This window comes from Ornithorhynchus anatinus, chromosome 10 (genome assembly GCF_004115215.2).
Source record: "Ornithorhynchus anatinus isolate Pmale09 chromosome 10, mOrnAna1.pri.v4, whole genome shotgun sequence".
Classification (NCBI taxonomy): Eukaryota; Metazoa; Chordata; class Mammalia; order Monotremata; family Ornithorhynchidae; genus Ornithorhynchus; species Ornithorhynchus anatinus.
Genome location: NC_041737.1, coordinates 51,936,350 through 51,957,893, shown reverse-complemented (window position 1 = coordinate 51,957,893; position 21,544 = coordinate 51,936,350). Strand labels below are relative to the sequence as shown.

The window sequence follows — 21,544 nt, the reverse complement described above, 5'->3', positions numbered from 1 at the left end:
CACACAATGCTGAAATGGAGCGTCACCCGGAGAGGTCGCCTTCGGCGTCCTCGGCGGGTTGACGCGGCAAAGCCGAGGGCGACAGACGGAAGCCCGCGGCGGGGTCTCTCTCCTTTAAGTTCTCAAATGCAACGAAAGGAAAACGATCTCTTGGATGACGACGGGCACAAGGGGACGGGACGGGACGCAACATGAAAATAAATAAGACGCGCGACGGCCACTTATGTCGGCAACGTAATAAAAAAACTCAAAAGGTTTCACGCTTATAAATAGCCGGTTGAGACCGGCCGACGGGAAGGAGGAAGGCGCGTACGAGGATCGGGGAGGAATGATGTGTTTCTCTTTAAAAAAACTTCACAGCTTCGAATAAAAAAGCACACTTATTGCACGCTTACGTTTTATTTCCCACATCTTTAAGTTATTTCTCCCACCCTCACACTCTTCCCCTCCCCCTCCCTCTTAGGGCGCCTCCATCCCGACCCACCACCACCCCTAAAATAACCAAAACCTGGACCCCCCCCGCCCCTCCCTCTCACCCAAGTTTGGTCCATTTTCCCATCTCTGCCCAGCCTGTGCACTTCACTGCTTGTCAAGCTATGGGATTTTGAAGTTTCCTCCTATATAACACTCCCCCCCCCCCCCCAGCCCCAACAGATACACCCACAAATGCACATAATGGGTTCCAACGGGGTCAACACACAACAAAGGCAACACGGAATGACATTCCTCAAAGCAAAACCGACTACTTCACAAACCCCAACAAAATGTACACGCTCCCCTGCTTTATCTCCTTCCCTCTCCGGGAAGCAAATCTCACAGCGGACGATTCTAAGCGCCCGGAGCCGCGGCGGGCGGCGAGTGAGACGGGGGGCTGGGACGCTCCGCTGCTGCCTCGTCACGAACACGGGTACTTCTTTACTCAAAGACTTAGCGCTACAAGGACAGAGACACTCAATGCCCCCCCCCCCCCCAAATAAAGGATAATAGGTCTGTCTTGAAGTGTGCGCGCGGGGGGGAGAGGGGGACGGGGGAAGAGCGGAGGGTTGACGATGCCCACCTCTTCCCCGTTTGGAACTGGGGATTTCCCAGTTGGCAGAAGACACGGGACCGGATCGAAGGGCCCGGGCCCGGAGAGGAGGGAGAGCGCGGAGGCATCCCGAGGGGCCAAGATACGCCTTTCTTCCTCGGGGACCCAGTCGGAGACAAGCGGCCGCCACTCTACACTCCGAACGGGGCCCCGCCGGCCCCCCGCCACCTTCCCCAACCCGGCGGACTGGCCTCCGGGACATCCACGTCCTCGACCCAGTAGGCGGGTGAACACGGGAAAGAACGGGGTGTTAATCGGAGGTCTCCGTGAAGAGACGAGGGCCCGGCAAAGTAAAAGAGCTAGGCCGACGCACAGCCGAGGCCTGGAATGGCCGCCGGGGGTGGGGATGGGTTGCTTGGCCTCGGGTCTCCCTCTCCCGCTACGCCGGCAGCTCCTCGGGAGCAGGGATCGGCTCTACTCACTCTCCAGCACGGCGCTTTTCTGCACACAGCCGTGAGGCTGACGGCTTCCGGCCGCCACCAGCTTCGAGCCCCGGCTCGGCCCGTCGGGGGTCTCGGTGAACGCCGCCCCTCGGACGCCGGGTCCCCCCCATCGAGGGGCGGCTTCTCCCCAGAAGCCTAGAAATGAAGGGCGACGAGGCTCACCCACGTCAGCCCTCCATCTCCGGAGGGCCTGCCACTCTCCTTTCAACCGCCGAGGGACCGTTTCTGGGTAACTGAGGGTGATTACTGCACTCTGACGCTAAAGGTTTCAGGATTGATTTGGGGGATTCGCCCACCCCTACAGGGCTCCGCACACAGTAAGCGCTCGATAGATACTATTGAATGAATGAATGCCAAGCGTCCCATCCTCAACTCTCCTCCTTTCCGAGACCCGCAAAGGGCGCCCCACCTACTCGGCCGCACGGCGCCCCACGGGCCGACCCTCTCTCCCTTTAGGATATCCGGCCCCTGCCCCGTCTCAGAACTAGACGGGATCCGAATCTTGGTCTGGGAGGGGAGGGCCCGAGTTGGAATTAGAAGACTGACGCTCGCCCGAGAACTTTTTATCCCAAGAAACTTCACGTTCTTTTCCGAGTGGGCCGGGGAGAGGGGAGCCCGCTAGAAAAAAAAGACGAACCAAAAAAACCCCCCAAATTTGACCTGCTTGATAATGACCCGACCTTCCACGTGTCACTTTCCAAAATTAGCGGTCGATTTTACAGACAGTGGAGAGAGGGACGGCTCGTTAACCAAACGAGGTCAGTCGACTTCAGTCCATTTTGGCAGCAGAAAAAACCTTAACAATCCAGCTTCCGTCAACTGAGTCGGTCCACGTGGCATCCACCCCTCAGTGTTTTGGGCTCGGGCAAGATTTTTCAGCGCTTCTTCCGTGCAGAAAAATCACCTGTGAACTCTCATCTGAATCTCAGGCTGTGAGAGAGTGTCAGCTCCTTGTGTGCAGGGATCGCATCTACCGGCCCTATTGTGTCGTACTTGCCCAAGCGCTTAGCACGGCACGGCCGACACTGAGCGCTCGATCGATCCCGCCGACGGCCTGAGAAGATGGGGTCACGAGCCCGGGAAGCAAGGCGGCTAGCTCGGTAGGATGACGCCGGTCCCCCAGGCCAGGCACGTTACAGAGCGGAACGGCACCGGCGGGCCTGCTCGCCTTACGGGCCACCTAGACTTTAAACTGGCTGCTAATTTACGACATCGTAAAGGCACAACGAGATCATTTGGCAAACGAGAAAGGGCAAGATTTAGGAGCCCCTTGTTCCATCTCATAAAAGGGCCCCTCTCCATAATTCTCTGTGCCACGGCGAGGGAACGACACACACACGCACCGCGGCCGCTCGCCTGAGAGGCTCGGGGCCCTCTACAAAACTCTCTTTCCTCCTGGATGGCCCACTCTGCCCGGGCCCCGATGCAGCCTCGCCTCGGGTTCTGCCTACGCCGGCTCAGTGGCGCTCCTAGGTAAACTGAGGCTTCCGCCGAGTGGCCGTGGAAGATGGCCGGCGACACCTAGCTCGGTGAAAGCTTGAAGCCGAGCCCCCCTTCGCTGGGTAAGGAATCAAAATAGAACCTAAAAAGCACCAGGCCTTGACACGACCGTACTCTCTGGCCCCGCTTTCAAGGGACCTGAGATTCCCTTCTACGACCTCCCCGGGAGTCTGTGCTACGCCCCGCTCCCCTCACCCCAAAACAGTGGGCTTCTTAAACGTTCGCGGCACAGCCTGTGCTAGGGCGGTCTCGCCGCTTCCTACTCAACAATAACTACGCATTCCCTCACCTCTGGGTGTACCTTACTGGGAGCGGGGTCCTTGGGAGAGCTGCACCTCGCTGTTTATTCTGCACTAGAGACGCTTTTTCCGTCATGGTGTCCGTTTCAATGACAACTAGCCTGGGTGGGGGTGGGAGATGCAGAGTGGAAAACATGAGAGGGAGGGAGGAGGAAGGAAGGGAAGGAGAGAGAAAGTGGCGGGAGAGAAGGATGAAGGGAGGCATGGAGGGAGAGGAATGGAGTCTGTACACTATATGTGCCAAACCAGGGGACAAGGAACACCAGCTCAGGTGAGCCCTATGGCTCAGGCCTTTTATTATTTCTCATATTAGCTCTTGAACCCAGAACACACACGTGGGCAAAAATTCCACTGAGCCGGTGGGCCCTCCTCTCCTCTCAGCCCGAGCTCCGTGTCCGCCCCAGCACCTGTCGCCAGTCTGCGGGGAAAACCCCGGGTGCACCAGTCATTTACGGGCAGCTGGGCACCCCCCCGCCCCCGGCCCCAGGCGTCACTCGGGCCTTCCCTTTTCCTCCCTTTCACCAAGCCAGTCCGGCCTGGATATCGGTCAGGGACAAAACCTCCAGGATAACGGAGGCATCGATCGGCAAACGAGATCGCGCCCCGAACCAAGTTCTTTGCACTCTGTTTGACTGTGAACTCCTCGTGGGCGGGGGAAGTGTGTTTGGCTGCTGCTATAGTCTCCCGAGCGCTCAGTCCAGTGCTTGGCACTCGGAAGACGCTCGATAAATGCCTACGACGGGCTGATTCTGCCAAAGAGTCTCACGGGGAGACAACCGACCTCCACCAAGAAAAAGGCACTGCGGCCACTCTAAGACAAAAACCCAACTTAGGTAACAGAGTTCTAAGCTTAACAGAGCCGTCAAAAAAGCAGCTAGAAATCACAGACCCATCGCACAGATACACACACACACACACACAAACACACACACACACACACTACTTTTAAAGTGCTTTGCTTGGACAAAGGAGTGTCTTTCCTTAGACTTTTCTTACAGCCTCAAAGAGCCTCTGCAATGTAACCCTCACAGCTGGAAGCCCCTACAAAAGTCACTCCAACCATCCCCGATGTTGCCTGACCCTACTGGAAAAGCAACACCCACCCGGGTGAAGAAAATACGACGGGGACGTCCTGGGATGAGTCCTGTGCTTGGGGCTGATCTGACCCCGTCCGACCCCATCCTGCACTTCTGGGTGGAGCCTCGCGTTAGGCCCGGCCCACAGGCTGAACCTCGCTCTCCCTTCCCGATTACCTTTCGGCTCGTGAGCGAAACCAAAGCGAAACCAGGAGCCCACCTTATTGCCTTTCGCCACTCGTCAGAAGGTCAAATCGCACTACACTGTGAGCTTCTCGAGGGCAGGGATCATGTCCACCACCTCGTCCCCCGAGCCCCCTAGGAGAGGGGCCGCACGCCCCCGCTCCATCTTTCTCATTTCGTGTGTGGCTCTTTCCCCCGGGAGACTGACCCTACTGGGGCGACTAAGGAACTTGAGCCAAACCTGGGAGGGGACAGAAACAATCAGGCTCCGGGGGTGTTCGTAGGCTGAAGAAACACGGAGAGGAAGGGAGTGAAGAGAGTGCCACGAGAACGCCAGAAACCCTGCCCAAGCCACCGGGGACGCAGCGGCCGTAAAAGCCCCCGTGCCGCTCGGGCTGGCGGGAACCATTCCCGATGCCTCTTCCCTTCAGAGGCGATTCTGGACTTTCACCCCGACGCCAGGGCTCCGAGCTACCCGAAAGGCTACCGGGGTCTGGCAGCTCACCCTCTCGCCTTCACCCGTTAGTTCCCGAACTCTAACGGCCCCCTAAGATTTCCGCAGCTCTTCGCTCAGGCGCCTGAGATACCAGCGCGTCACCAAGAGTTGTGCTGTGGGGGGCCTGAATCCAAATGGCATCTTCCCACCCTCTAGGCCCGGCCTCCTCTCCGGCCTGGCGGGGGGGGGAGGGCCCTACGGGTGCGCTGGTTGACTCGGCTGGGCCGGATTTCCTCGTGCCCACCCTGGCGAAAGACCCCAGCCTTGTTTCGGGGGAGAAGCCCCCTCGGAGACTGACGCCAAGGCCGAACTGAGCATCCAAACCTCTGCCTTCCTCCCGATCAGGGCTGGAATATTTCCCCCACCAGCCAAAGGTCTATCCGAGGGGGACTGTCCACTTTTCTACTCTGGCTGGAGACAGACAGGTGGGAATCAGAACCTGACTAGCTCTACAGAAGGCCTGCAGTTCCTCACTTATCAGTGAACTTGGCAAAACCGCACTCGAAAGATCTTCTCCCCAAGGTAACCCAAATGATCAGCTTTATCAACCTGAGGCTTACTTAAGACATTCATTACCAGAGCAAACAATCTTTCGAAGACCAGGCAGAAGGAATATAAATGCAGACACCTCCACCTTTATTTTGGGTCGCAAACTCTGAATAAAGGAGGGAACTGGGCCGGAGACACGGTAAGATGAAAGAGGAAGAAGCAGTGAGACAGAAGAGGATGCCACTGTGAACCCACCGAGTCCTTTTGAACACGGTGAACCACCGCTGGTGACCACGGGTTTCCATGCTTTTATAAGCTTCTCATGGAAACAGCCAGTGACTTTAAGAGAGTTCTCCAACCCACCATTTTGGGCATGTCTACTGCTAAGACTTTTTTTTTTCCTTTTTGAATTCTGCTCGATTAACCCTGAGGATTATTTTCTACTTCAGAGATGCTATACTTGGTCCAATTCCCACCCGTGTCTTCTTTCCCGGCTCCTGGCGCGGTGCCCTGCACCCAGCGAGCGCTTCGTAAACACCGTCACTCCCGCCGCCGTTCCGTCTGGGGAACGAATGGCGTTAGAGAACTCCGGAGACTTACTATGGTGACCCTTTGTCATTGTTGATCTAAAGAGAGGGGTGGACGGAAAGACAGACGGACAGATGCTCTGACGGTGAACGCCTTCCACCCGACCCAGCCCCGACCCGTGACCCCGAGAGAGAGACACCCTGGACGACCCACGCGAGAGATTGGGAAAGGAAATAAAGGGTAGGTACCGGGGACGTGGCAGTCTGGGAAAACGGTGAGGCGTTCCCCTCTGCCTCCTGACCGAGCTGGGCTCCTCCCGACCGAATTCCAACATCCATCTTTGCCTGGATCCTTTTAACCGGGCGGTCGTATTCCCGGGGAGGCGGGGGCCCTCCGGCTTTTCCCGTCAACCAGAAAGTACACGGGGGAGGGGGAAAAAAGAAGTCCCAACAGAATCCCAGAATAGAATCAGAGTCCTTGGTCCCCATCAGCTGTTCGGCCATGCAGCGGCTTGGCGGTCAGGGGGAAGAGAGGTTGACCGGCAGACTTTCCAAAGCAAATCTCCCAAGAAGCAGCAGCAGGTTCCTTCCCGGCACGCCTGAACGCCAAAAGGTCAAAAATGTGTGCTCTCTCTCTCTTTCCTTTCTCCTCCTGGGAGCAGGCAGGCACGTCTGAGTGTCGAGGAGAAGACATTGGTGGCAGATAATTCTGGTTCCTAAAAGATTTCTCCCCGTTCGAACGGGGAAATTCCATCCTCCTCCATTCTAGCTTATGCATTTACAATTCGATATCTTTGAAAAAAAAAAGTTTGGAGGAACAGAACTGAGTTTCGATGTTAAGAAACGGTAGGAACACAAGACTTAAGAAATAAGAGTAGATGTGGCCAGGGTGGTGTGGCTACTTGAAAGCTGTAAATTCTCCTGTGGAGGGAGCGGACAAGAGCTCGTTTTAGAAAGGAGGTCTCAGCTGTCGGACAGAGAGAACTCATCTCATTAAAAAGCAGGCTCGCTTCACCACGTAACCAGCAGCGATAGGCATCATTTCAAATGAAGAACACAACGAAAACAAAAAGGACGGTATTCACCGTGCGGGAATAACAGTTACTTACATCGACGTAATTCATCATTTCCATTCACAGAGCCCCTTCCATGCAAAGAGCGCAAATGAGACAGATTAACTTGCATCTCCCCCAGGGCTTAGAACAGTGCTTGACCCACAAAGAGCGCTTTTTGTATACGGTTATGACAATGACCGTAATACAAAAGCACTCGGAGCTAGCTACTAGAAAGGTGTGGCATAAACCCAAGGCCTCCTCGCCACCTCAGTCTACCCTCTCACCATCCCGGGGCCGGGGGAGGGAGGGTTAGGACGTAGCCCGTTTTCAAGCCGGGAATAGAGCCTGGATCCCCTCTCTGGAGTGGCAGAGGCAACTCAGCTTGGCGTTGTTGCCAAAGATTCCACTCTTCCACTGGACTGTAAGCTCCTCGAGGGCAGGAGTCGTGTCCGCCCACCTCACCGGGCTCTCCCAAGCGCTTTTACCCTGTACACGGTAACGCTTCATAATTACCCTTGACTGTCAAAATCTTCTAAAGCCAAAACCTCGCCGCCCTTCTGTATCAGTTGCTAGGAAGTCTTTTTAAAGGTTCCCAGAAGACGTTCCCCCCCCACCCCCACCTGTCATTCCTGCTAGAATTCCTTAGAAAAACAAAAGAATCTCATTTCAAGTGGGTATGCCAGCTTTCAGCTTTAATGTTTTTAAGAAAGGGCTATGTCCTCAGCCTCTCTAAAGAGAACCCCGGATCACTCCGGCTTCTGCCCAACACCTATTTACACCGTGACGCCCAATAAAGACAAAATGCTAATTACCATTAAACCTCTGCATGAATCTTCAGACTTCTTTCAATCACACAGACATTACGAAAGGCTGAGAAAAATAATCAACTTGCAGCCTCTAGGGCAAGTCATCCCACTACTTTCCCAGGATCAGACGTCAAAGTATCAAAAAATTGGCTCGGGGGAATTAAGGTAGCCACTTTAAGGTGCCGGGCACCCACACGGGGACGGGATAAAGGATGTTGCCTCATTCCTCTCTCTATGGACTTGGTCCCACGAGAACCTCTAGAGAGGCAGCGTGGCCTAGTGGATAGAGCACGGGCCCGGGAGTCGGGTTCTAATCCCGACTCTGCCACTAGTCTGCTGTGTGACCCCGGGCAAATCGCTTCACTTCCCCAGACCTCGGGTGCCTCATCTGGAAAATGGGGATTACGACCGTGAGCCCCCTGTGGGACAGGGACTCTGTCCAATCTGATTTAACTTTTATCTACTCAGTGCTTAGAACAGTGCTTGGCACAATAGCGAGCGCTTAACAAGTACCGTCCTTCTTCTTCTCTAGGCTGCACGCTTCTTGTGGGCAGGGAACGTGTCTACCAACTCCGCTGTACTCTCCCAAGTGGCCAGTGCAGTGCTCTGCACACACAGTGAGCGCTCAATAAATACCACCGATGACGACGAGGCCGGATTAAACGAGGGGGAGTTGCTGCCGTCGCGGCCCAGCTCCGTCGGAACGCCAGGGACCCCGTCTCCGCTGCTTCCCTCCCAACCGCGGCCCCCGTCCCCGTCAGAGGATGTGGGTTCTAATCCTGGCTCCGCCACTCGTCTGCTGCATCACCTTGGGCAAGCCACTTCACTTCTCCGTGCCTCAGTTACCTCATCTGGAAAATGGGGATTAAGACCGTGCTCCCCCTCCAGAGAACCCAACGCCCTGCCGCCTCTTGACTTGGTTTTGACGGAAGGTTTGCGACGCCGGTTGCTTTCTGAGTTGGGCTGGCCCCTTTTAGAAAGATTGGGGATTTCAGAGGGCGGGGTGTTTAAAAATTTAAATAAGATTAGATGGGCTATCACAATTGGGGGCTGAAATGCCCAAGTGAGAGATATTCATGCTTAAAGAGATCCTGAATTATGCCCTTCTCTAATTTACCTTGCACTTCTCTTTCCTAAATCGCTGATGAAGGATTCATTTCTAAACAAACGACCGCCCCTGTGCTACTATCTCGAGCGACCAGCACTGAATGATTTACTTGGCTGGAATCTGACCTATTCAGAAGCAGCGGGGCCTAGTGGAAAAAGCCGAGGCCCAGGGACAGGGGACCTGAGTTCTAACTCTGGCTCCGCCACTTGGCTGGGTGGCTTTGAGTCAATCGCTTAACTTCTTTGGGCCTCAGTTTCCTCATCTGTAAAATGAGGCTTCAATACCTGTTCTCTTTCCTACTTAAGAACCTGAGCCCCATGGGGGGTGGGAACTGTCCAAATTAATTCATCTATATCTACCCCAGGGCTCAGAACAGTATCTGACCCAGATTAAGATCTTAACGAATACCATACACATTAGTATCGAGGTACCTGAGTGTTTTAATAATTTATTCAATGTGTCTCAAGAATAAAGAGGATGGGGTCATTATTTTTAAGTCTTTTTTTTTTTTTTTTGGCCCTTTCTGGAGAAGCTGGTGATGATGAGGATGCTGAGGTGATGAGACTGCCTCTGTCAGATCCTTATTAACTCTCAGCTGGCTGGTTTTCCAAAGGATCAGAAGCCTCAACTGAATTAAGTGACAATTGAGTTGAAAGATGTAACGGCTTGGCTCCGCTCCCAGCGTCAGCTCTGAAGTAGCCAGAGTAAGCTACGTCGCTAAGCCTACGCCGACTCTCCATTTCCCACCTCTCCTTCCCTCTCAATCCCAGGGAAATATAATAACTGATCCACGTCAGACCTCCTCCACATTTAAAGAAAAAATGATAAAATGGTAAAGTTGGTAAAATGGTAAAAATGGTAAATCCTCTGTCCTTGGATTATCGGAAACCGAACGGCATTCCTCAAGAGTAAAACTCCTTCAGGAGAGGACGAGACCTAAATACCGAGGGCCTTCCATAACTTGAAAGAGAGGGGACTGGAGGAAGGACAAATCAAGTCAGGGTTTTTAAGGTGGAAGAGGGGGGAAAAAACTCCCAACTCCACAAAATTTATCATCTAGAGAAGAGCCAGTTTACGGAAGAAAGACTCGTGGCGAATTAATGTCGTGGTTTGGTTGGGATATTTTTGTTATTGGTTTTTTTGGGGACAGGGGACGGGGGGAGGTGAATTTCAACTTCTTCATATAAGCAAAAACATCCCCTCTGGACAAAAGAAATCACTTTAATAACATTAACTCCATCAACACAACCGACAGCAAAAGAGAGACAATCCCAGAGGATTACAGGTATCTTCTACTAAAGACCCGAAGCTGAACCATTTTACTTTTCAAAAATAATTTATTTCTCCTCTAGGTAGGTCCACGTGCCATATTACACAGCGGTAGCCCCTCGGCCCCTGGCCTCGGCCTAAGGACCCGTGCCATTTTCTCAAGTGGGCAAGTCAAACCTACCACTTTGGAATTGGCATTCTGAGTGTTTTCCACGTTGCATTTAGAAGAAACAGTTGCCAGATTTTGTGCTAAAGTATAAAAATAGAACTGCTCATTCCCAGTGTCTCCCCATGTTGACTTTGCTCAGATTTCTGGATTCAAAACAAGCTCCATCTTTGCGGCTAAAACCTTAAACGGGAGAGGGAGCTTTCTTCAGCTTCCCCCGCTTCTCTCGGTGCCGGGAGCTGGAGTCTTTCCGTGGGACGGCTTAAACGAGTAGTGTATGGGCCCATTTTAAAGCAGCAGCATTTTAGAGCAGCAGCGTGGCCTAGTGGATAGAGCCCGGGCCTGGGAGTCGGAAGGACCCGGGTTCTAATCCCGGCTCCGCCGCTCGTCTGCTGTGGGACCGCGGGCGAGTCACTTAACTGCTCTGTGCCTCAGTTACTTCATCTGTAAAATGGGGATTAAGACCGTGAGCTCCACGGGGGACGGCGTCCGACCTGATTAGCTCGTGTCTACCCCAGAGCGTAGTACGGTGCCTGGCGCATAGTAAGCGCTTAACAAACACCATTAAAAACAAAAGAAAAGAACCGTTCTCTGAGGAGCTGCCGTTACGCTGCCAAGAGGCTGCTCTGTACAGAGCCCAGAATTAGGGAGGGTGGGGGCTGTCCTCAGAGGTGTGTCGAAACAAGCCCAGGAAGCAGAGCCGGCGGATGACAAAAAGCTACCTGGGCTTTTCTCACCACAGTCTTTCTGGGTTTATATTTGGGTGGTTTAGAGAGACCGCTTTGAGGCTGGCAGTCGGATGGGCATCCCCCCCGGGGCCCACCGACAAGACTCCCGGACCAGAGCGACCGAGTCCGTCCTCTCGGCCCGTCTTCCGGAGAGAGAGAGAGAGAAAGAGAGACACAGAGAGAGAGAGAGAGAGAGAGAGAGAGAGAGAGGCTCGCTGGTAGAATCTGCAGCCCCCCACCCGGGGCCTCCCGTACGCTGATCTTCCTCTCAGCCCCAGGACCCACACACACACCTCTCACGCGCAATCCTCTTTCAGTGAACGGGAAACCCACCGTATCCCCCTGCCTGGATGGGCGTTTTGGGAGAGGCGCACGCGTACAGACTAAAATCCTCCGTTTGGAAGCCGGCCCGGTTCAACGAGGGCTCAGATGCACTGCGGTGGATTTTTGGCAACGACCGGGCCAGGAGCTCAATGGAGGCAAGAATCTGAAACAAACGGGGAGGAAAAAGGACGATCAACACCATGGGGGAGGGGAGGGGGAAAGGGGGGTGTCGCCACAATTTTGCAGCAGCCTCACTGGGCCTGCTCCGTCCACCGCCACGGGGAGTAACGGCGGGTTGCGGCGATCGGTCAGTCACTGCCAGCCAGGCGGCATTTTTCTAATTCGTAGGCCGGCCCGTTGGATGGATTGCTCCATTGTCCTCCGTACTCTCCCGAGAGCCCACAGTTAGAGAAAACGCCGTTCCCTGAAATCCACCTCGGGAGAAAACTGCCCTTCACCCTAAGGGAAACCCCGCTTCTCCCCCCGGCCCCCGGTGAATTGAACCCGCCAACATGGCTGCCTTTTGTTTATCTCTTTGATTCTGCACCAGCTTGTGGTGGTGGGGGGCGGGGGTGGAGATCTTGGGGAGGGGATGTTGGCTCTCCAGACCCGCTGCGGGGCCAGAAGAGGGAGCTCGTGCTTCAGATAAAAATCTGGCGACAGCGGAATTTACGGCTGCCTAATTAAAAATAGGTAAAGTGGAAGCTCGTTATTGGGACATCCGACCCGGGCTGATTCAGGTAACTAGACGAAAGCTCCGATCGTTCAAAGACTACGAACACCCCCGCGGGGTCGGCAAATCCAGTCTGGTTTCGCGATCCCTATTTTCGAGCACCCCAACGTGCCCCGGCCCCTCCACGTTCAGATCATCGGCTTTCGACGATATCTCAAGGGGGACCACGCAGCTTCGGGGTCAGAACCGGTTTGTTCCTGGGAATTCGGAACTTGGGAATTGCTCTACCTGGATTTAACGCCTGCCTGCCCCTCCAGGCCGTAAGCTCCTCGTGGGCGGGGATCATGCCGACCGATTCTACCGCATGGCACTCTCCCAAGCGCTCAGTACGGGGCTCTGCTCTCGGGAGGCAATCAATCAATATCACCGACTGACTGATGGGGAAGAACGAGACGCAGCTCCCACCTTCCGCCTATGGACTTGGCAGGAATAAGAATGCTCCCTCGTCTCCAAATCACTTAACCACGTATCTCCTTGTTCGGAGAGCGCGCGCTCGATGAACGGACTCTCGGGCTCACCGTTAAGTACGGCTAAAGCCCCCGGGGGGAAGGTTAGTTTGGAAATGCCTAACGGGTTCCTCTTACCTGTGGAAAGAGTGGCCTCTCGTCTCTTTTCTTCTTCAGGCACTCCGCCATTAATCTCTTCATGGCTTTTGGACAATTACTCCGCACTTTACTGAGGTCTGGAGACAGGTAGCCCCGTCCCACCATAAAAATGATCTGAGAGAGAGTCCCAAAATTACACGGTTACGGAAATCGTCCTTGCGGAGTAGGCGGAAAACAGAACAAAAACCTCGGACGTCAGCAGCCTGAAAACACTCCGCACCGATGCCGGGAGCTGGGTAGCCTAGCTCTTGGAAAAGCTGAAGAACGTGGGGGCTACGAGGGATGCCATTTCTGAGCCAGACCCATGGCCAGCCGGTCTGGTATTGAACCTCTGACCGTGGCAACAGAGAACGATTAGACTTTATTTTAGGCCTGGTCTGTGGGCCCCGTACCGGATCTGTTAGACTACATGATGTTTTTTGGAGGAAGGAAAAACTGGTCTAAAATCTTCCTGTTTCAGTCGTCTTTACTGAGCGCTAATTGTGTGCAGGGCACTGTACTAAGTGCTTGGGAGAGTACAATATAAAAGACACATTCCCTTGCCCACAGTGAGCTTACAGTCTAGAGGGACTGAGTCTTGTAGTCCGACGCCTCCTCTTTCCGGGGGTCGGTCGAGCCACTCGGATCCTGCCTCGAAGAGCGAGGCTGCCTCTGGAGGGCTGCCTGGAGGCAGGTCATTCTTCAGGTGCCACGAAGAATGTGAAAAGCAGTGTGCCCGGTGGATAGAGCAAAGGCCCGTGAGTCAGAAAGACCTGGGTCCTAATGCTGGCTCCGCGGCTTACGTGACCCCGGGCAAATCACTTTTCTTCTTTCCTTCTCTGTACCTCAGTTCCCTATCTGTATAATGGGAATTGAGCCTGTGAGCCCCACGTGGGACGAGGACTGTGTCCAACTTGATTAGCCTGAATCTACCCCAGCGCTTAGTAGAGTGCCTGGCTTACAAATACTACGAAAACAAAACCAACCAACCAAAAACCCCTGTTCTGCTGAAGGAATACATCTGTCTGTTGCTTGTTCAATCTCAGAAGCTCACAGGGCCCACACTTCAGAGCACACAGGTGTCAAAGGCTCAAAACAGTTCCCAAAACCATACATCCCTTAGCTGGAATCTCAAATGACTGTACAGTCCAATCTGCTTTCAGGCAGGACCACGCCAAGGCAGGTGGATACTGTGTGGTCTGCACACAGTAAGCCTTCAATCAATACTACTGATGGATTGATATTGGCTTTGCTCTTCCAAGGTCTTCTCAGCAACGCTGTCTTCATTCTCCACATTTTTTTAAACCCAAACTATTTCACTCTCTCCAGATTTGACTTTCAAAAAACATAAGCAAGGAAGGCAAGGCTGATTTTAAGAGTGTTCTTACGACTTCCATGTATGTGAATTAAAAAATGGGTAGCCTCTATTTCAGGGTGAACTGTTTTTTTAAACAGACTCATATCATCCTAGCCCCGTACCTCTCACCTGGAAAGGCAAATTCTGGTTTTACATCTCTGCTAGACGTGTAACTGAACTCATTATTTCAAACCTGAAGCATTTTCTCCAACTCGGCCCACGTTTCTCTGCACTTGGATCTGTCTCCTTAAGCATTCGCTGTTCACCCCACCCTCGGCCCCACGGCACTTATGTTTATATCCATGATTTATTTTGATGTCTGTCTCTCCCTCTAGATTGTAAGCTGCCTTGTGGGCAAGGAACGTATCATCATCGAAGGTATTTCTGTGCACAGCACTGTACTGAGCACTCGGATGAGCACCATACAGCGGAGTTGGCAGACGTGTTCCCTGCCCTCAGAGTCTAGAGGGCGAGACAGACATTAATATAAACAATTTATAATCTACATGCCATAGATATGTTTGTAATTGCTGCGGAGCTGAGGGAGGGGCGAATATCAAATGCCTCGTTCTTATCTACCAACTCTGTTGTAGCATTCTCTCCCAGGCACCTAGCACAGTGCTCTGCACAGAGTAAGACTGTAAGCTCACTGTGGGCAGGGAACGTGTCGACCGACTCTATTACGCTGTATTCTCCCCAAAGCTCGATGAATCCGATGGAGTGATTCAGGGCTCAAAACATAGCACTGATTGATCAATCAGGCCATTATCCGCTACCCTCGAGTGGTTCCCTCCCTTCCACTTGCACTTTACAAACGGCAAACTCTAGTCCTACTTCAAGAGGCCACCTCACTTGGGTCGCTTGTGGGGGGGCAAATGTGCCTTTTTGAAGCCCCTTGGCTTCATTGCTCCCCCTGACTGGCCCGCGAGCTAGAAAAGGCTCGCTGCCCCGTTTCCGAGGTGGTGATGGTGGGAAAGAGTTGGTCGGAAGGCATTCGCACACACCCGTGGACTCTCGTCTCCCGAAGTGTCACCTCTGAATACAAACGGTGGCTGGATATACTTCCATCCCCATTCATTTGGGGAGATAACTCCTGGACTCTTCTGGATAAGCCAGAGGGATCCACTGGAGTGGGTAGGGGGACTTCTCACTGAACAAAACTGGCGTTACTATAGCACAGATGACCACAGCTGCTGTGTGAAAAAGCTTAGGTTAAGGAACTCTCCACTTTTTCCTTCCAACTTGAGGTCTCTGAGCAAAGGATTAGAAATAAGGTCAGTGCCTCAATCATTCGAAAGAAAAAACCCATACCTAAATATCTCTCACCCGGCTGCTTCCCATCTGCAAAAGCCTTTTGCTCTCTTGCTAGACAAGCAGCGTGGCCTAGTGGAAGGAGCCGGGACCTGGGAGTCAGAGGCCCTGGGTTCTAATCCCAGCTCTGCCAGCCAGGTGACCCTCGGCCAGTCACTTCCCTTCTCTGGGCCTCAATTTTCCCATTTGTAAAACGGGGATTAAATCCTACTCTCTCCTCCCCGGACTGGAGTCCCATGTGGAACAGAAACTGTGTGCAGAGCACTGTTCTAAGCGCTGGGGGAGACACAGGGTAATCAGGTTGTGCCACATGAGGCTCACAGTCTTAATCCCCATTTTACAGATGAGGTCACTGAGGCACAGAGAAGGGAAGTGACTTGCCCACAGACATCTTCCCTGATGCTTAACACAGTGCTTGGCACACAGTAAACGCTTAGCTACCGTAACTGCTGGCAAAAAGATTTTACCAATGTTTTCAGCGTCGTTCTTCCATCTTAAAGATTTCTTTAGTAAACAACAAGCATAAATGAGGGAACAGTCAAGCCCTTAGAAGGGGAATGAAAAAGGCCGGCGAAGGGACTGGGTTGTAAAAACAGGTCACTAGGGAGACGATGCCTAGATTGGGAGTCCCTTGAAGGACAGGCCCTGTGTAATTCCCGTCTGCACATTTTTCCCTAGTGCTTAGAACCAGGCTCTGCACCCAGTAAGCACTTAATAATAATTGTGGCATTTGTCAAACGCTCACAATGTACCAGGCACTGTACTAACCGCCAGGGCAGATACAAAGTGAGACGGAGACGTTAAAGCCCACACCCGGTTGAAAGATACGCTACTATTTGATGGTCAGGATTTCTCTAATCTGCCTAAACAAATCCAAGTCAAAACTCAAACGTGAGGAGGTTTCGACGGGGCTAAGTGGAGTCAGGAAATGAAGGAACGTGGCCTAGTGGACAGAGCCTGGGTCTGAGAGTCCAAAGGACCTGGGTGTGAATTCCAGCTCTGTGACCTTGGACAGATCACTTCACTTCCCTGGGTCTCACTTTCCTCATCTGTGAAATGAAGATAAGATAGCGAGCCCATCCTGATTAGCTTGCCCAGTGTTTAGTACAGTGCCTGGTACGTAGTAAGCCCTCAGCAAATTAAAAAAAAGTCCTACGCTACAGGAATATGGCCACCGCTTTCTTCAGAAGAGCAGAGTCATGTCCAATGGGTTGCTAGGCAATATGGGGAGCAAACAAGTGAACTGTAATGTAAACAGTGTTGAAAAAATTCAGAAGCAACCCAATGGGGCATGAACATCTTTAAAAACCAGGTCAGTAGCTGCATTTTCAGGAGCGGGAATTACGGCCCACTTAAACACGGAGAAATGGAGACCTAGATATTGGAAAAAAAGGTCTCACGTGTTGTTGAGAAGTTGTTTTTTTAATGGTATCTGTTTAGTACTTACTATGTGTTTAACTTGTATCTTCCCCAGCCCTTAGAACAATGTTTATCAGGTTGGACACAGTCCCTTTCCCACAGGGGCCCTCAGTCTAAGTAGGAGAGAGAACAGGGATCGAATCCTCATTTTACAGATGAGGAAACAGAGGCCACAGAAGTTAAGTGACTTGCCCCAGATCACACAGCAGACAGAATTAGAACCCAGGTCCTCTAACTGCCAGGTTCGTGCTCTCCTAGGCCATCTTACCTAAGGTCTGAAAAAGGGAAAAATTGTGCGCTCCCTGAAAAAAGAATGAAAAAACCCCCACCAAAAACGCTTTTCTACTTTCTGGGTACTAAATAGAGGCTGCAGTAGGGAATTGCTGTGGGTGAATGATATTTTCAGTTACTGCGAATCTCTATCCTTGGTACCATTCTCTAAAACAATGGTGATTTCCAGTGACTGGAGTGAAGAGAGGAAAATAGGGGGGAAGGGGTGGGGGGTATGTGAGAGAGAGAGAGAAGGGAGCTACATTGGCATGCCATCAGTGGACGCAACCAAAAATTTAAGAGAGCTGGTTAGAACTCGGCTGTCACTCAAGGAATGGCAGGTTCTAGACTGTAACCTCCTTTTGGGCAGGGAATGTGTCTACCGACTCTGTTAAACGGCACTCTCCCAAGCGCTCAGTACAGTATTCCGCACACAGTAAGCGCTCAATAACCACCACCGATTGACTGTAAGCTCCCAGTGGATGGGGAATTACTTTGCTGTACTGTTCTCTCCCAAGCATTTAGTTAGGTGCTCTGCACACAGTAAGTGCTCCATAAACACCACTGAAAATGACGATGTTTTTATATCCCCCTCTCCACAACGGACGGTGGGAACAACGGTAGCGAGGCATTGTCATTTCAAAATCTTCCTTTATGGGGGTGGGTGAGGGGGCATAGACTTGGGGCCCGGTCATTTCTGGGCCCCCAATTTCCGTCACGAAATCTACGGCCAGTTGGACGTCACTTAGAAGCCCCGCGTTTACACGAGTTTGATTTCCTTTTGAGAAGGTAGTGTCTCAAAGGAGAGAAATAAACAATGTCAGATTTATGCCACAAACCTGAATAGTTCCCTAAAAATGGCCCCTTTTACAAACCACCAAGCTGAAACTGACACAAATCAGGGAATAAGAGAAACCTCAGGTTGCATGCAATATTTACCTGGTCCCTGTTGTTGATGTTCGAGTACGGCAACTGGCCTGTCATCAGTTCATACAGAACAATCCCAAACGCGTACACGTCCGACTGAAAGCTATATGGGTTTTTATCTTGCATTCTAATTACCTCCGGGGCCTGCCGAAGACAAAAGAAGAAAATAATTTCCGTTGCTTCTGCATTTCGCTGGGCTTCAATGGGATCTTTTACATTCCACCTGCCGAGTTCAAACCCTGGGAGACAAACAGCCCCGCCATTCGCAGCGGACCAGTGTCCAAATTAACATCGGAAAAAGAATCGCCCCTCAGAACGGCTTATGCCCATCGGCTGCAGCGGAGGATGAACGGCCTAAGCCGAAGAGGTGCTTCCGTGCTCTCTGCGAACCCTGGGCGGGCTGACCGCCATTTTGGGGTGCAATTTATCTATTATTCACTGAACTCCCACCACGGATTACAGGCTGCACCTAGGCTTGCTGGGCCAGACCTTTCTCCCTGTGCATTTCCCTTCTTAGCTAGCACAGCTTCCTGTTCTGTAGGCATACAGATGAGCAGCAGACTCCACAGATTAGCCAACGGCACTTTGGTTTCTCCCTCAGAGCGGGGCCCACCCTTGCTCCAAATGATCTTGGGTAGAACGTATCTGCAAGCTCTACTGTATCGTACTCTCCCAAGCGCTTAGTACGGGGCTCTGCGGAGAGGAAGCACTCAAAACATACCGGTGACTGACCGATGAAGCGATCTGCCGCCAACTGGAGAGAAATCTAAGTGTTGGGGGCAGCGATACTTTAACGAGAGAACGAGACGTATCACAGAGCCGCTGTCAGAAAGAAATGACTGCCCGCTATCACCCAGCCCTCTACGCACTGTCTCAATCGAATACATCGAAGGAGCGTGACCCCCATGATAAAGCACAGGAGGGACCTGGGTTCTAACCCCAGCTCTGCCTCCTCCCCTCTGCGTAACCCGGATCCAGTCGCCTAACCTCTCTGGGCCTGTTACCTCAATTGCAAAATGGGAATTCAATACCTCTTCTCCCTCCTACTCAGATTCTAAGCCCCATGTCGGACAGGGACCGCATCCGTTCTGATTAAATTGTATTTACCCCAGTGCTCAGAACAGTGCTTGCCACCCAGTAAGTGCTAACACCACATGAAAAGAAATGAAGCAGAAACCCCCCCTCGCCTCCCCCCTATTTTAAAAAGAAACAGGCTAAACGATCTTCAAAGACTTCGCCTACTTGGACGTATCAACGGTAAAACGAACTCCGATTTTACGCTTCCATTAAAGGCTGTGAGTGTACTAGCGCTGGAGCCTCAGAAGACCTCCAAGTGAAGGAGAGGCAACTACACTATCTCAAGATGTCAAAAAGTTGTCAGAGCAGCAAGGAACAGTGCTTTGCACACAGTAAACGCGTAACAAATCCCATTATCATTATTATTCTTAATGCTCACCATCCACAAAATGGAACCGGACAACTGTTCGAACTGATGGGACCCACTCCATCGAGATTTCACTGTAGCTAGACCGAAATCCCCTATTTTGACTGTGAGGTCTTCATGAAGAAATATATCTGAGGAGCAGTAGTAAAGGAGAAACACATTTCATCTTCCACAAGCTAAGCTGCAAGGCACATGGAAGTTTTAGCCGGACCATCCCGAGAAACGCTTTCGGTACTTATCCCCATTCCCTGATAATTCACCCCAACCCCGAGGGTCGCTTCTTGGAATTTGGAAATTCGACAGGAGAGCTGCTTTAAAAAAAGGGAGACGTTCTGTAGGCAGAAAGGGCCGCGGGTCGTCAGGTTTCCCCGTCATATCTCTCTGGAAGGATACTATTACTCTTGAGGTCTCTGTGGATGATTGACTTGGCGTGCAAGTAGCTGAAAGACAAAGAATTAAGAGGGGATGGGCTGAAGGCCGCCGTCTTTAAACTCAGGATCCGCACGTTCATTCATTCAATCGTATCTATTGCGCGTTTACTGTGTGCAGAGCACTGCGATAAGCTGTACGAAGTGTACGTGTACGTTGTTTTAATAAAACTCCGGGAAACGGCACTCTCAATACAGCTGTCGCTGCACTTGCTAATTCTCAAGCTACAGAATAGGAACCCTCATCGCCGACGGAATTTGAGATGGTCGGAGACCAAGACAGATCCACCACACCGGGTTTTCTGTTAAGATCACCATATGGAAGCCATAGCCAAGATTCCTGAACTAGCCCTTTCAAAACCGCAGGAGCCCCACTCACTACCCAGAACAGGCCCCAGTCCATCTTTATTTCCAGTTTTTCTCCTGATCTTCCTTTTGTTGTGGGTTTTTTGGTTTTTTTTGGTTTACGCAGGAAGCATAATAGTCAACCCTGGTGTGCGTTGAAAAAAAAAAAAACACAAAAAAAAACCCACCAACAAAAAAATCCAGCCTACTCGGGGCTCCATTTTCGGTTCACTACTTTTATCCAACCATTTGAGGATTTCTAATTCGGGAGGGCCATCAAAGGAAGAGTTCTGAGTCACTGACCACCGTTTTCCTCTGGGACCTGGCTTTGAGCATAACCGGGGAATGAAACAGCCAGCTAATCTCCTCCTCATTCAAAGTACATTTACCTAACGGGGTGGGAAGGACTGATAATGTTAACAGCCTCAGAAGTCTGAATTTCGATTTCACTCGATGGGCCCAAAGTCCATCGATTTTCCATCCCCAGTTTGCAGCTTCCCGCTCCCCCCTCCACCTAAAATTCTGGCCTCTCCGTCCCCTCTACACCCAACCCCAACCAGTTCCCCAATCCCAGACGGCTAGCCCGCTGTTGCCCCGACCACCGAATTAGGTGGGACCCGTTCCTCGCCAACAGCAAAGGCCTGGGAGCCAGAAGGACCTGGGTTCTAATCCTGAAAATGGAATGTGTGACCTTGGGCCAGTCACTTTACTACAGAAACAGCGTGGCTTAGTTGCAAGAGCACGGGCTTGGGAGTCAGAGGTCGTGGGTTCTGATCCGGTCTCTACCACTTATCAGCTTTGTGACTTTGGGCCAGTCACTGAACTTCTCTGTGCCTCAGTTACCTCATCTGTAAAATGGGGATTAAGACTGAGAGCCCCATGTGGGAAAGGGACTGTGTCCAACCCGATCACCTTGCGTCTCCCCCAGTGCTCAGTACGGTGCCTGGAACATAGTAAGCCCTTAACAGATACCAAGTTTTTCTTCTTCTTATTATTACTGTTAAATGCCATGGAGACAGTAATAATTTCTTAAGTGCTTACTATGTGCCAAGCACTGTTCTAAATACTGTATGGCTGGGAGGCACCCCTAACAGCCCTGCAAGATGGAAAAGGGAAACTGTCCTGACTCCGTCTTCAACGGTGAACCCCTTGTGGGATGGGGACTGCATC

The 21,544-nt window shown here is 52.0% G+C and overlaps 1 protein-coding gene across 4 annotated transcripts in view; it reads right to left on the bottom strand.

Annotated features, from left to right (window-relative positions):
* Nucleotides 1–5,699: 5,699 nt before the first annotated feature.
* The window catches only part of BRAF (B-Raf proto-oncogene, serine/threonine kinase), a 118,281-nt gene continuing 102,436 nt past the window's right edge, over nt 5,700–21,544 (bottom strand). For 3 of the 4 annotated variants that reach the window (XM_029073227.2, XM_029073228.2, XM_029073226.2), the window contains 6 exons: nt 19,995–20,041; nt 19,614–19,732; nt 18,170–18,301; nt 12,874–13,008; nt 11,566–11,719; nt 5,700–7,021 (listed from right to left, as the gene is read on the bottom strand). In XM_029073227.2, coding sequence (XP_028929060.1) covers nt 6,999–7,021; nt 11,566–11,719; nt 12,874–13,008; nt 18,170–18,301; nt 19,614–19,732; nt 19,995–20,041 — 610 coding nt within the window. In that variant the 3' untranslated portion in view covers nt 5,700–6,998. Of the gene's footprint in view, nt 7,022–11,525; nt 11,720–12,873; nt 13,009–18,169; nt 18,302–19,613; nt 19,733–19,994; nt 20,042–21,544 lie in introns of all 4 variants that reach the window. The other variant, XM_029073225.2, reaches the window with a different exon arrangement.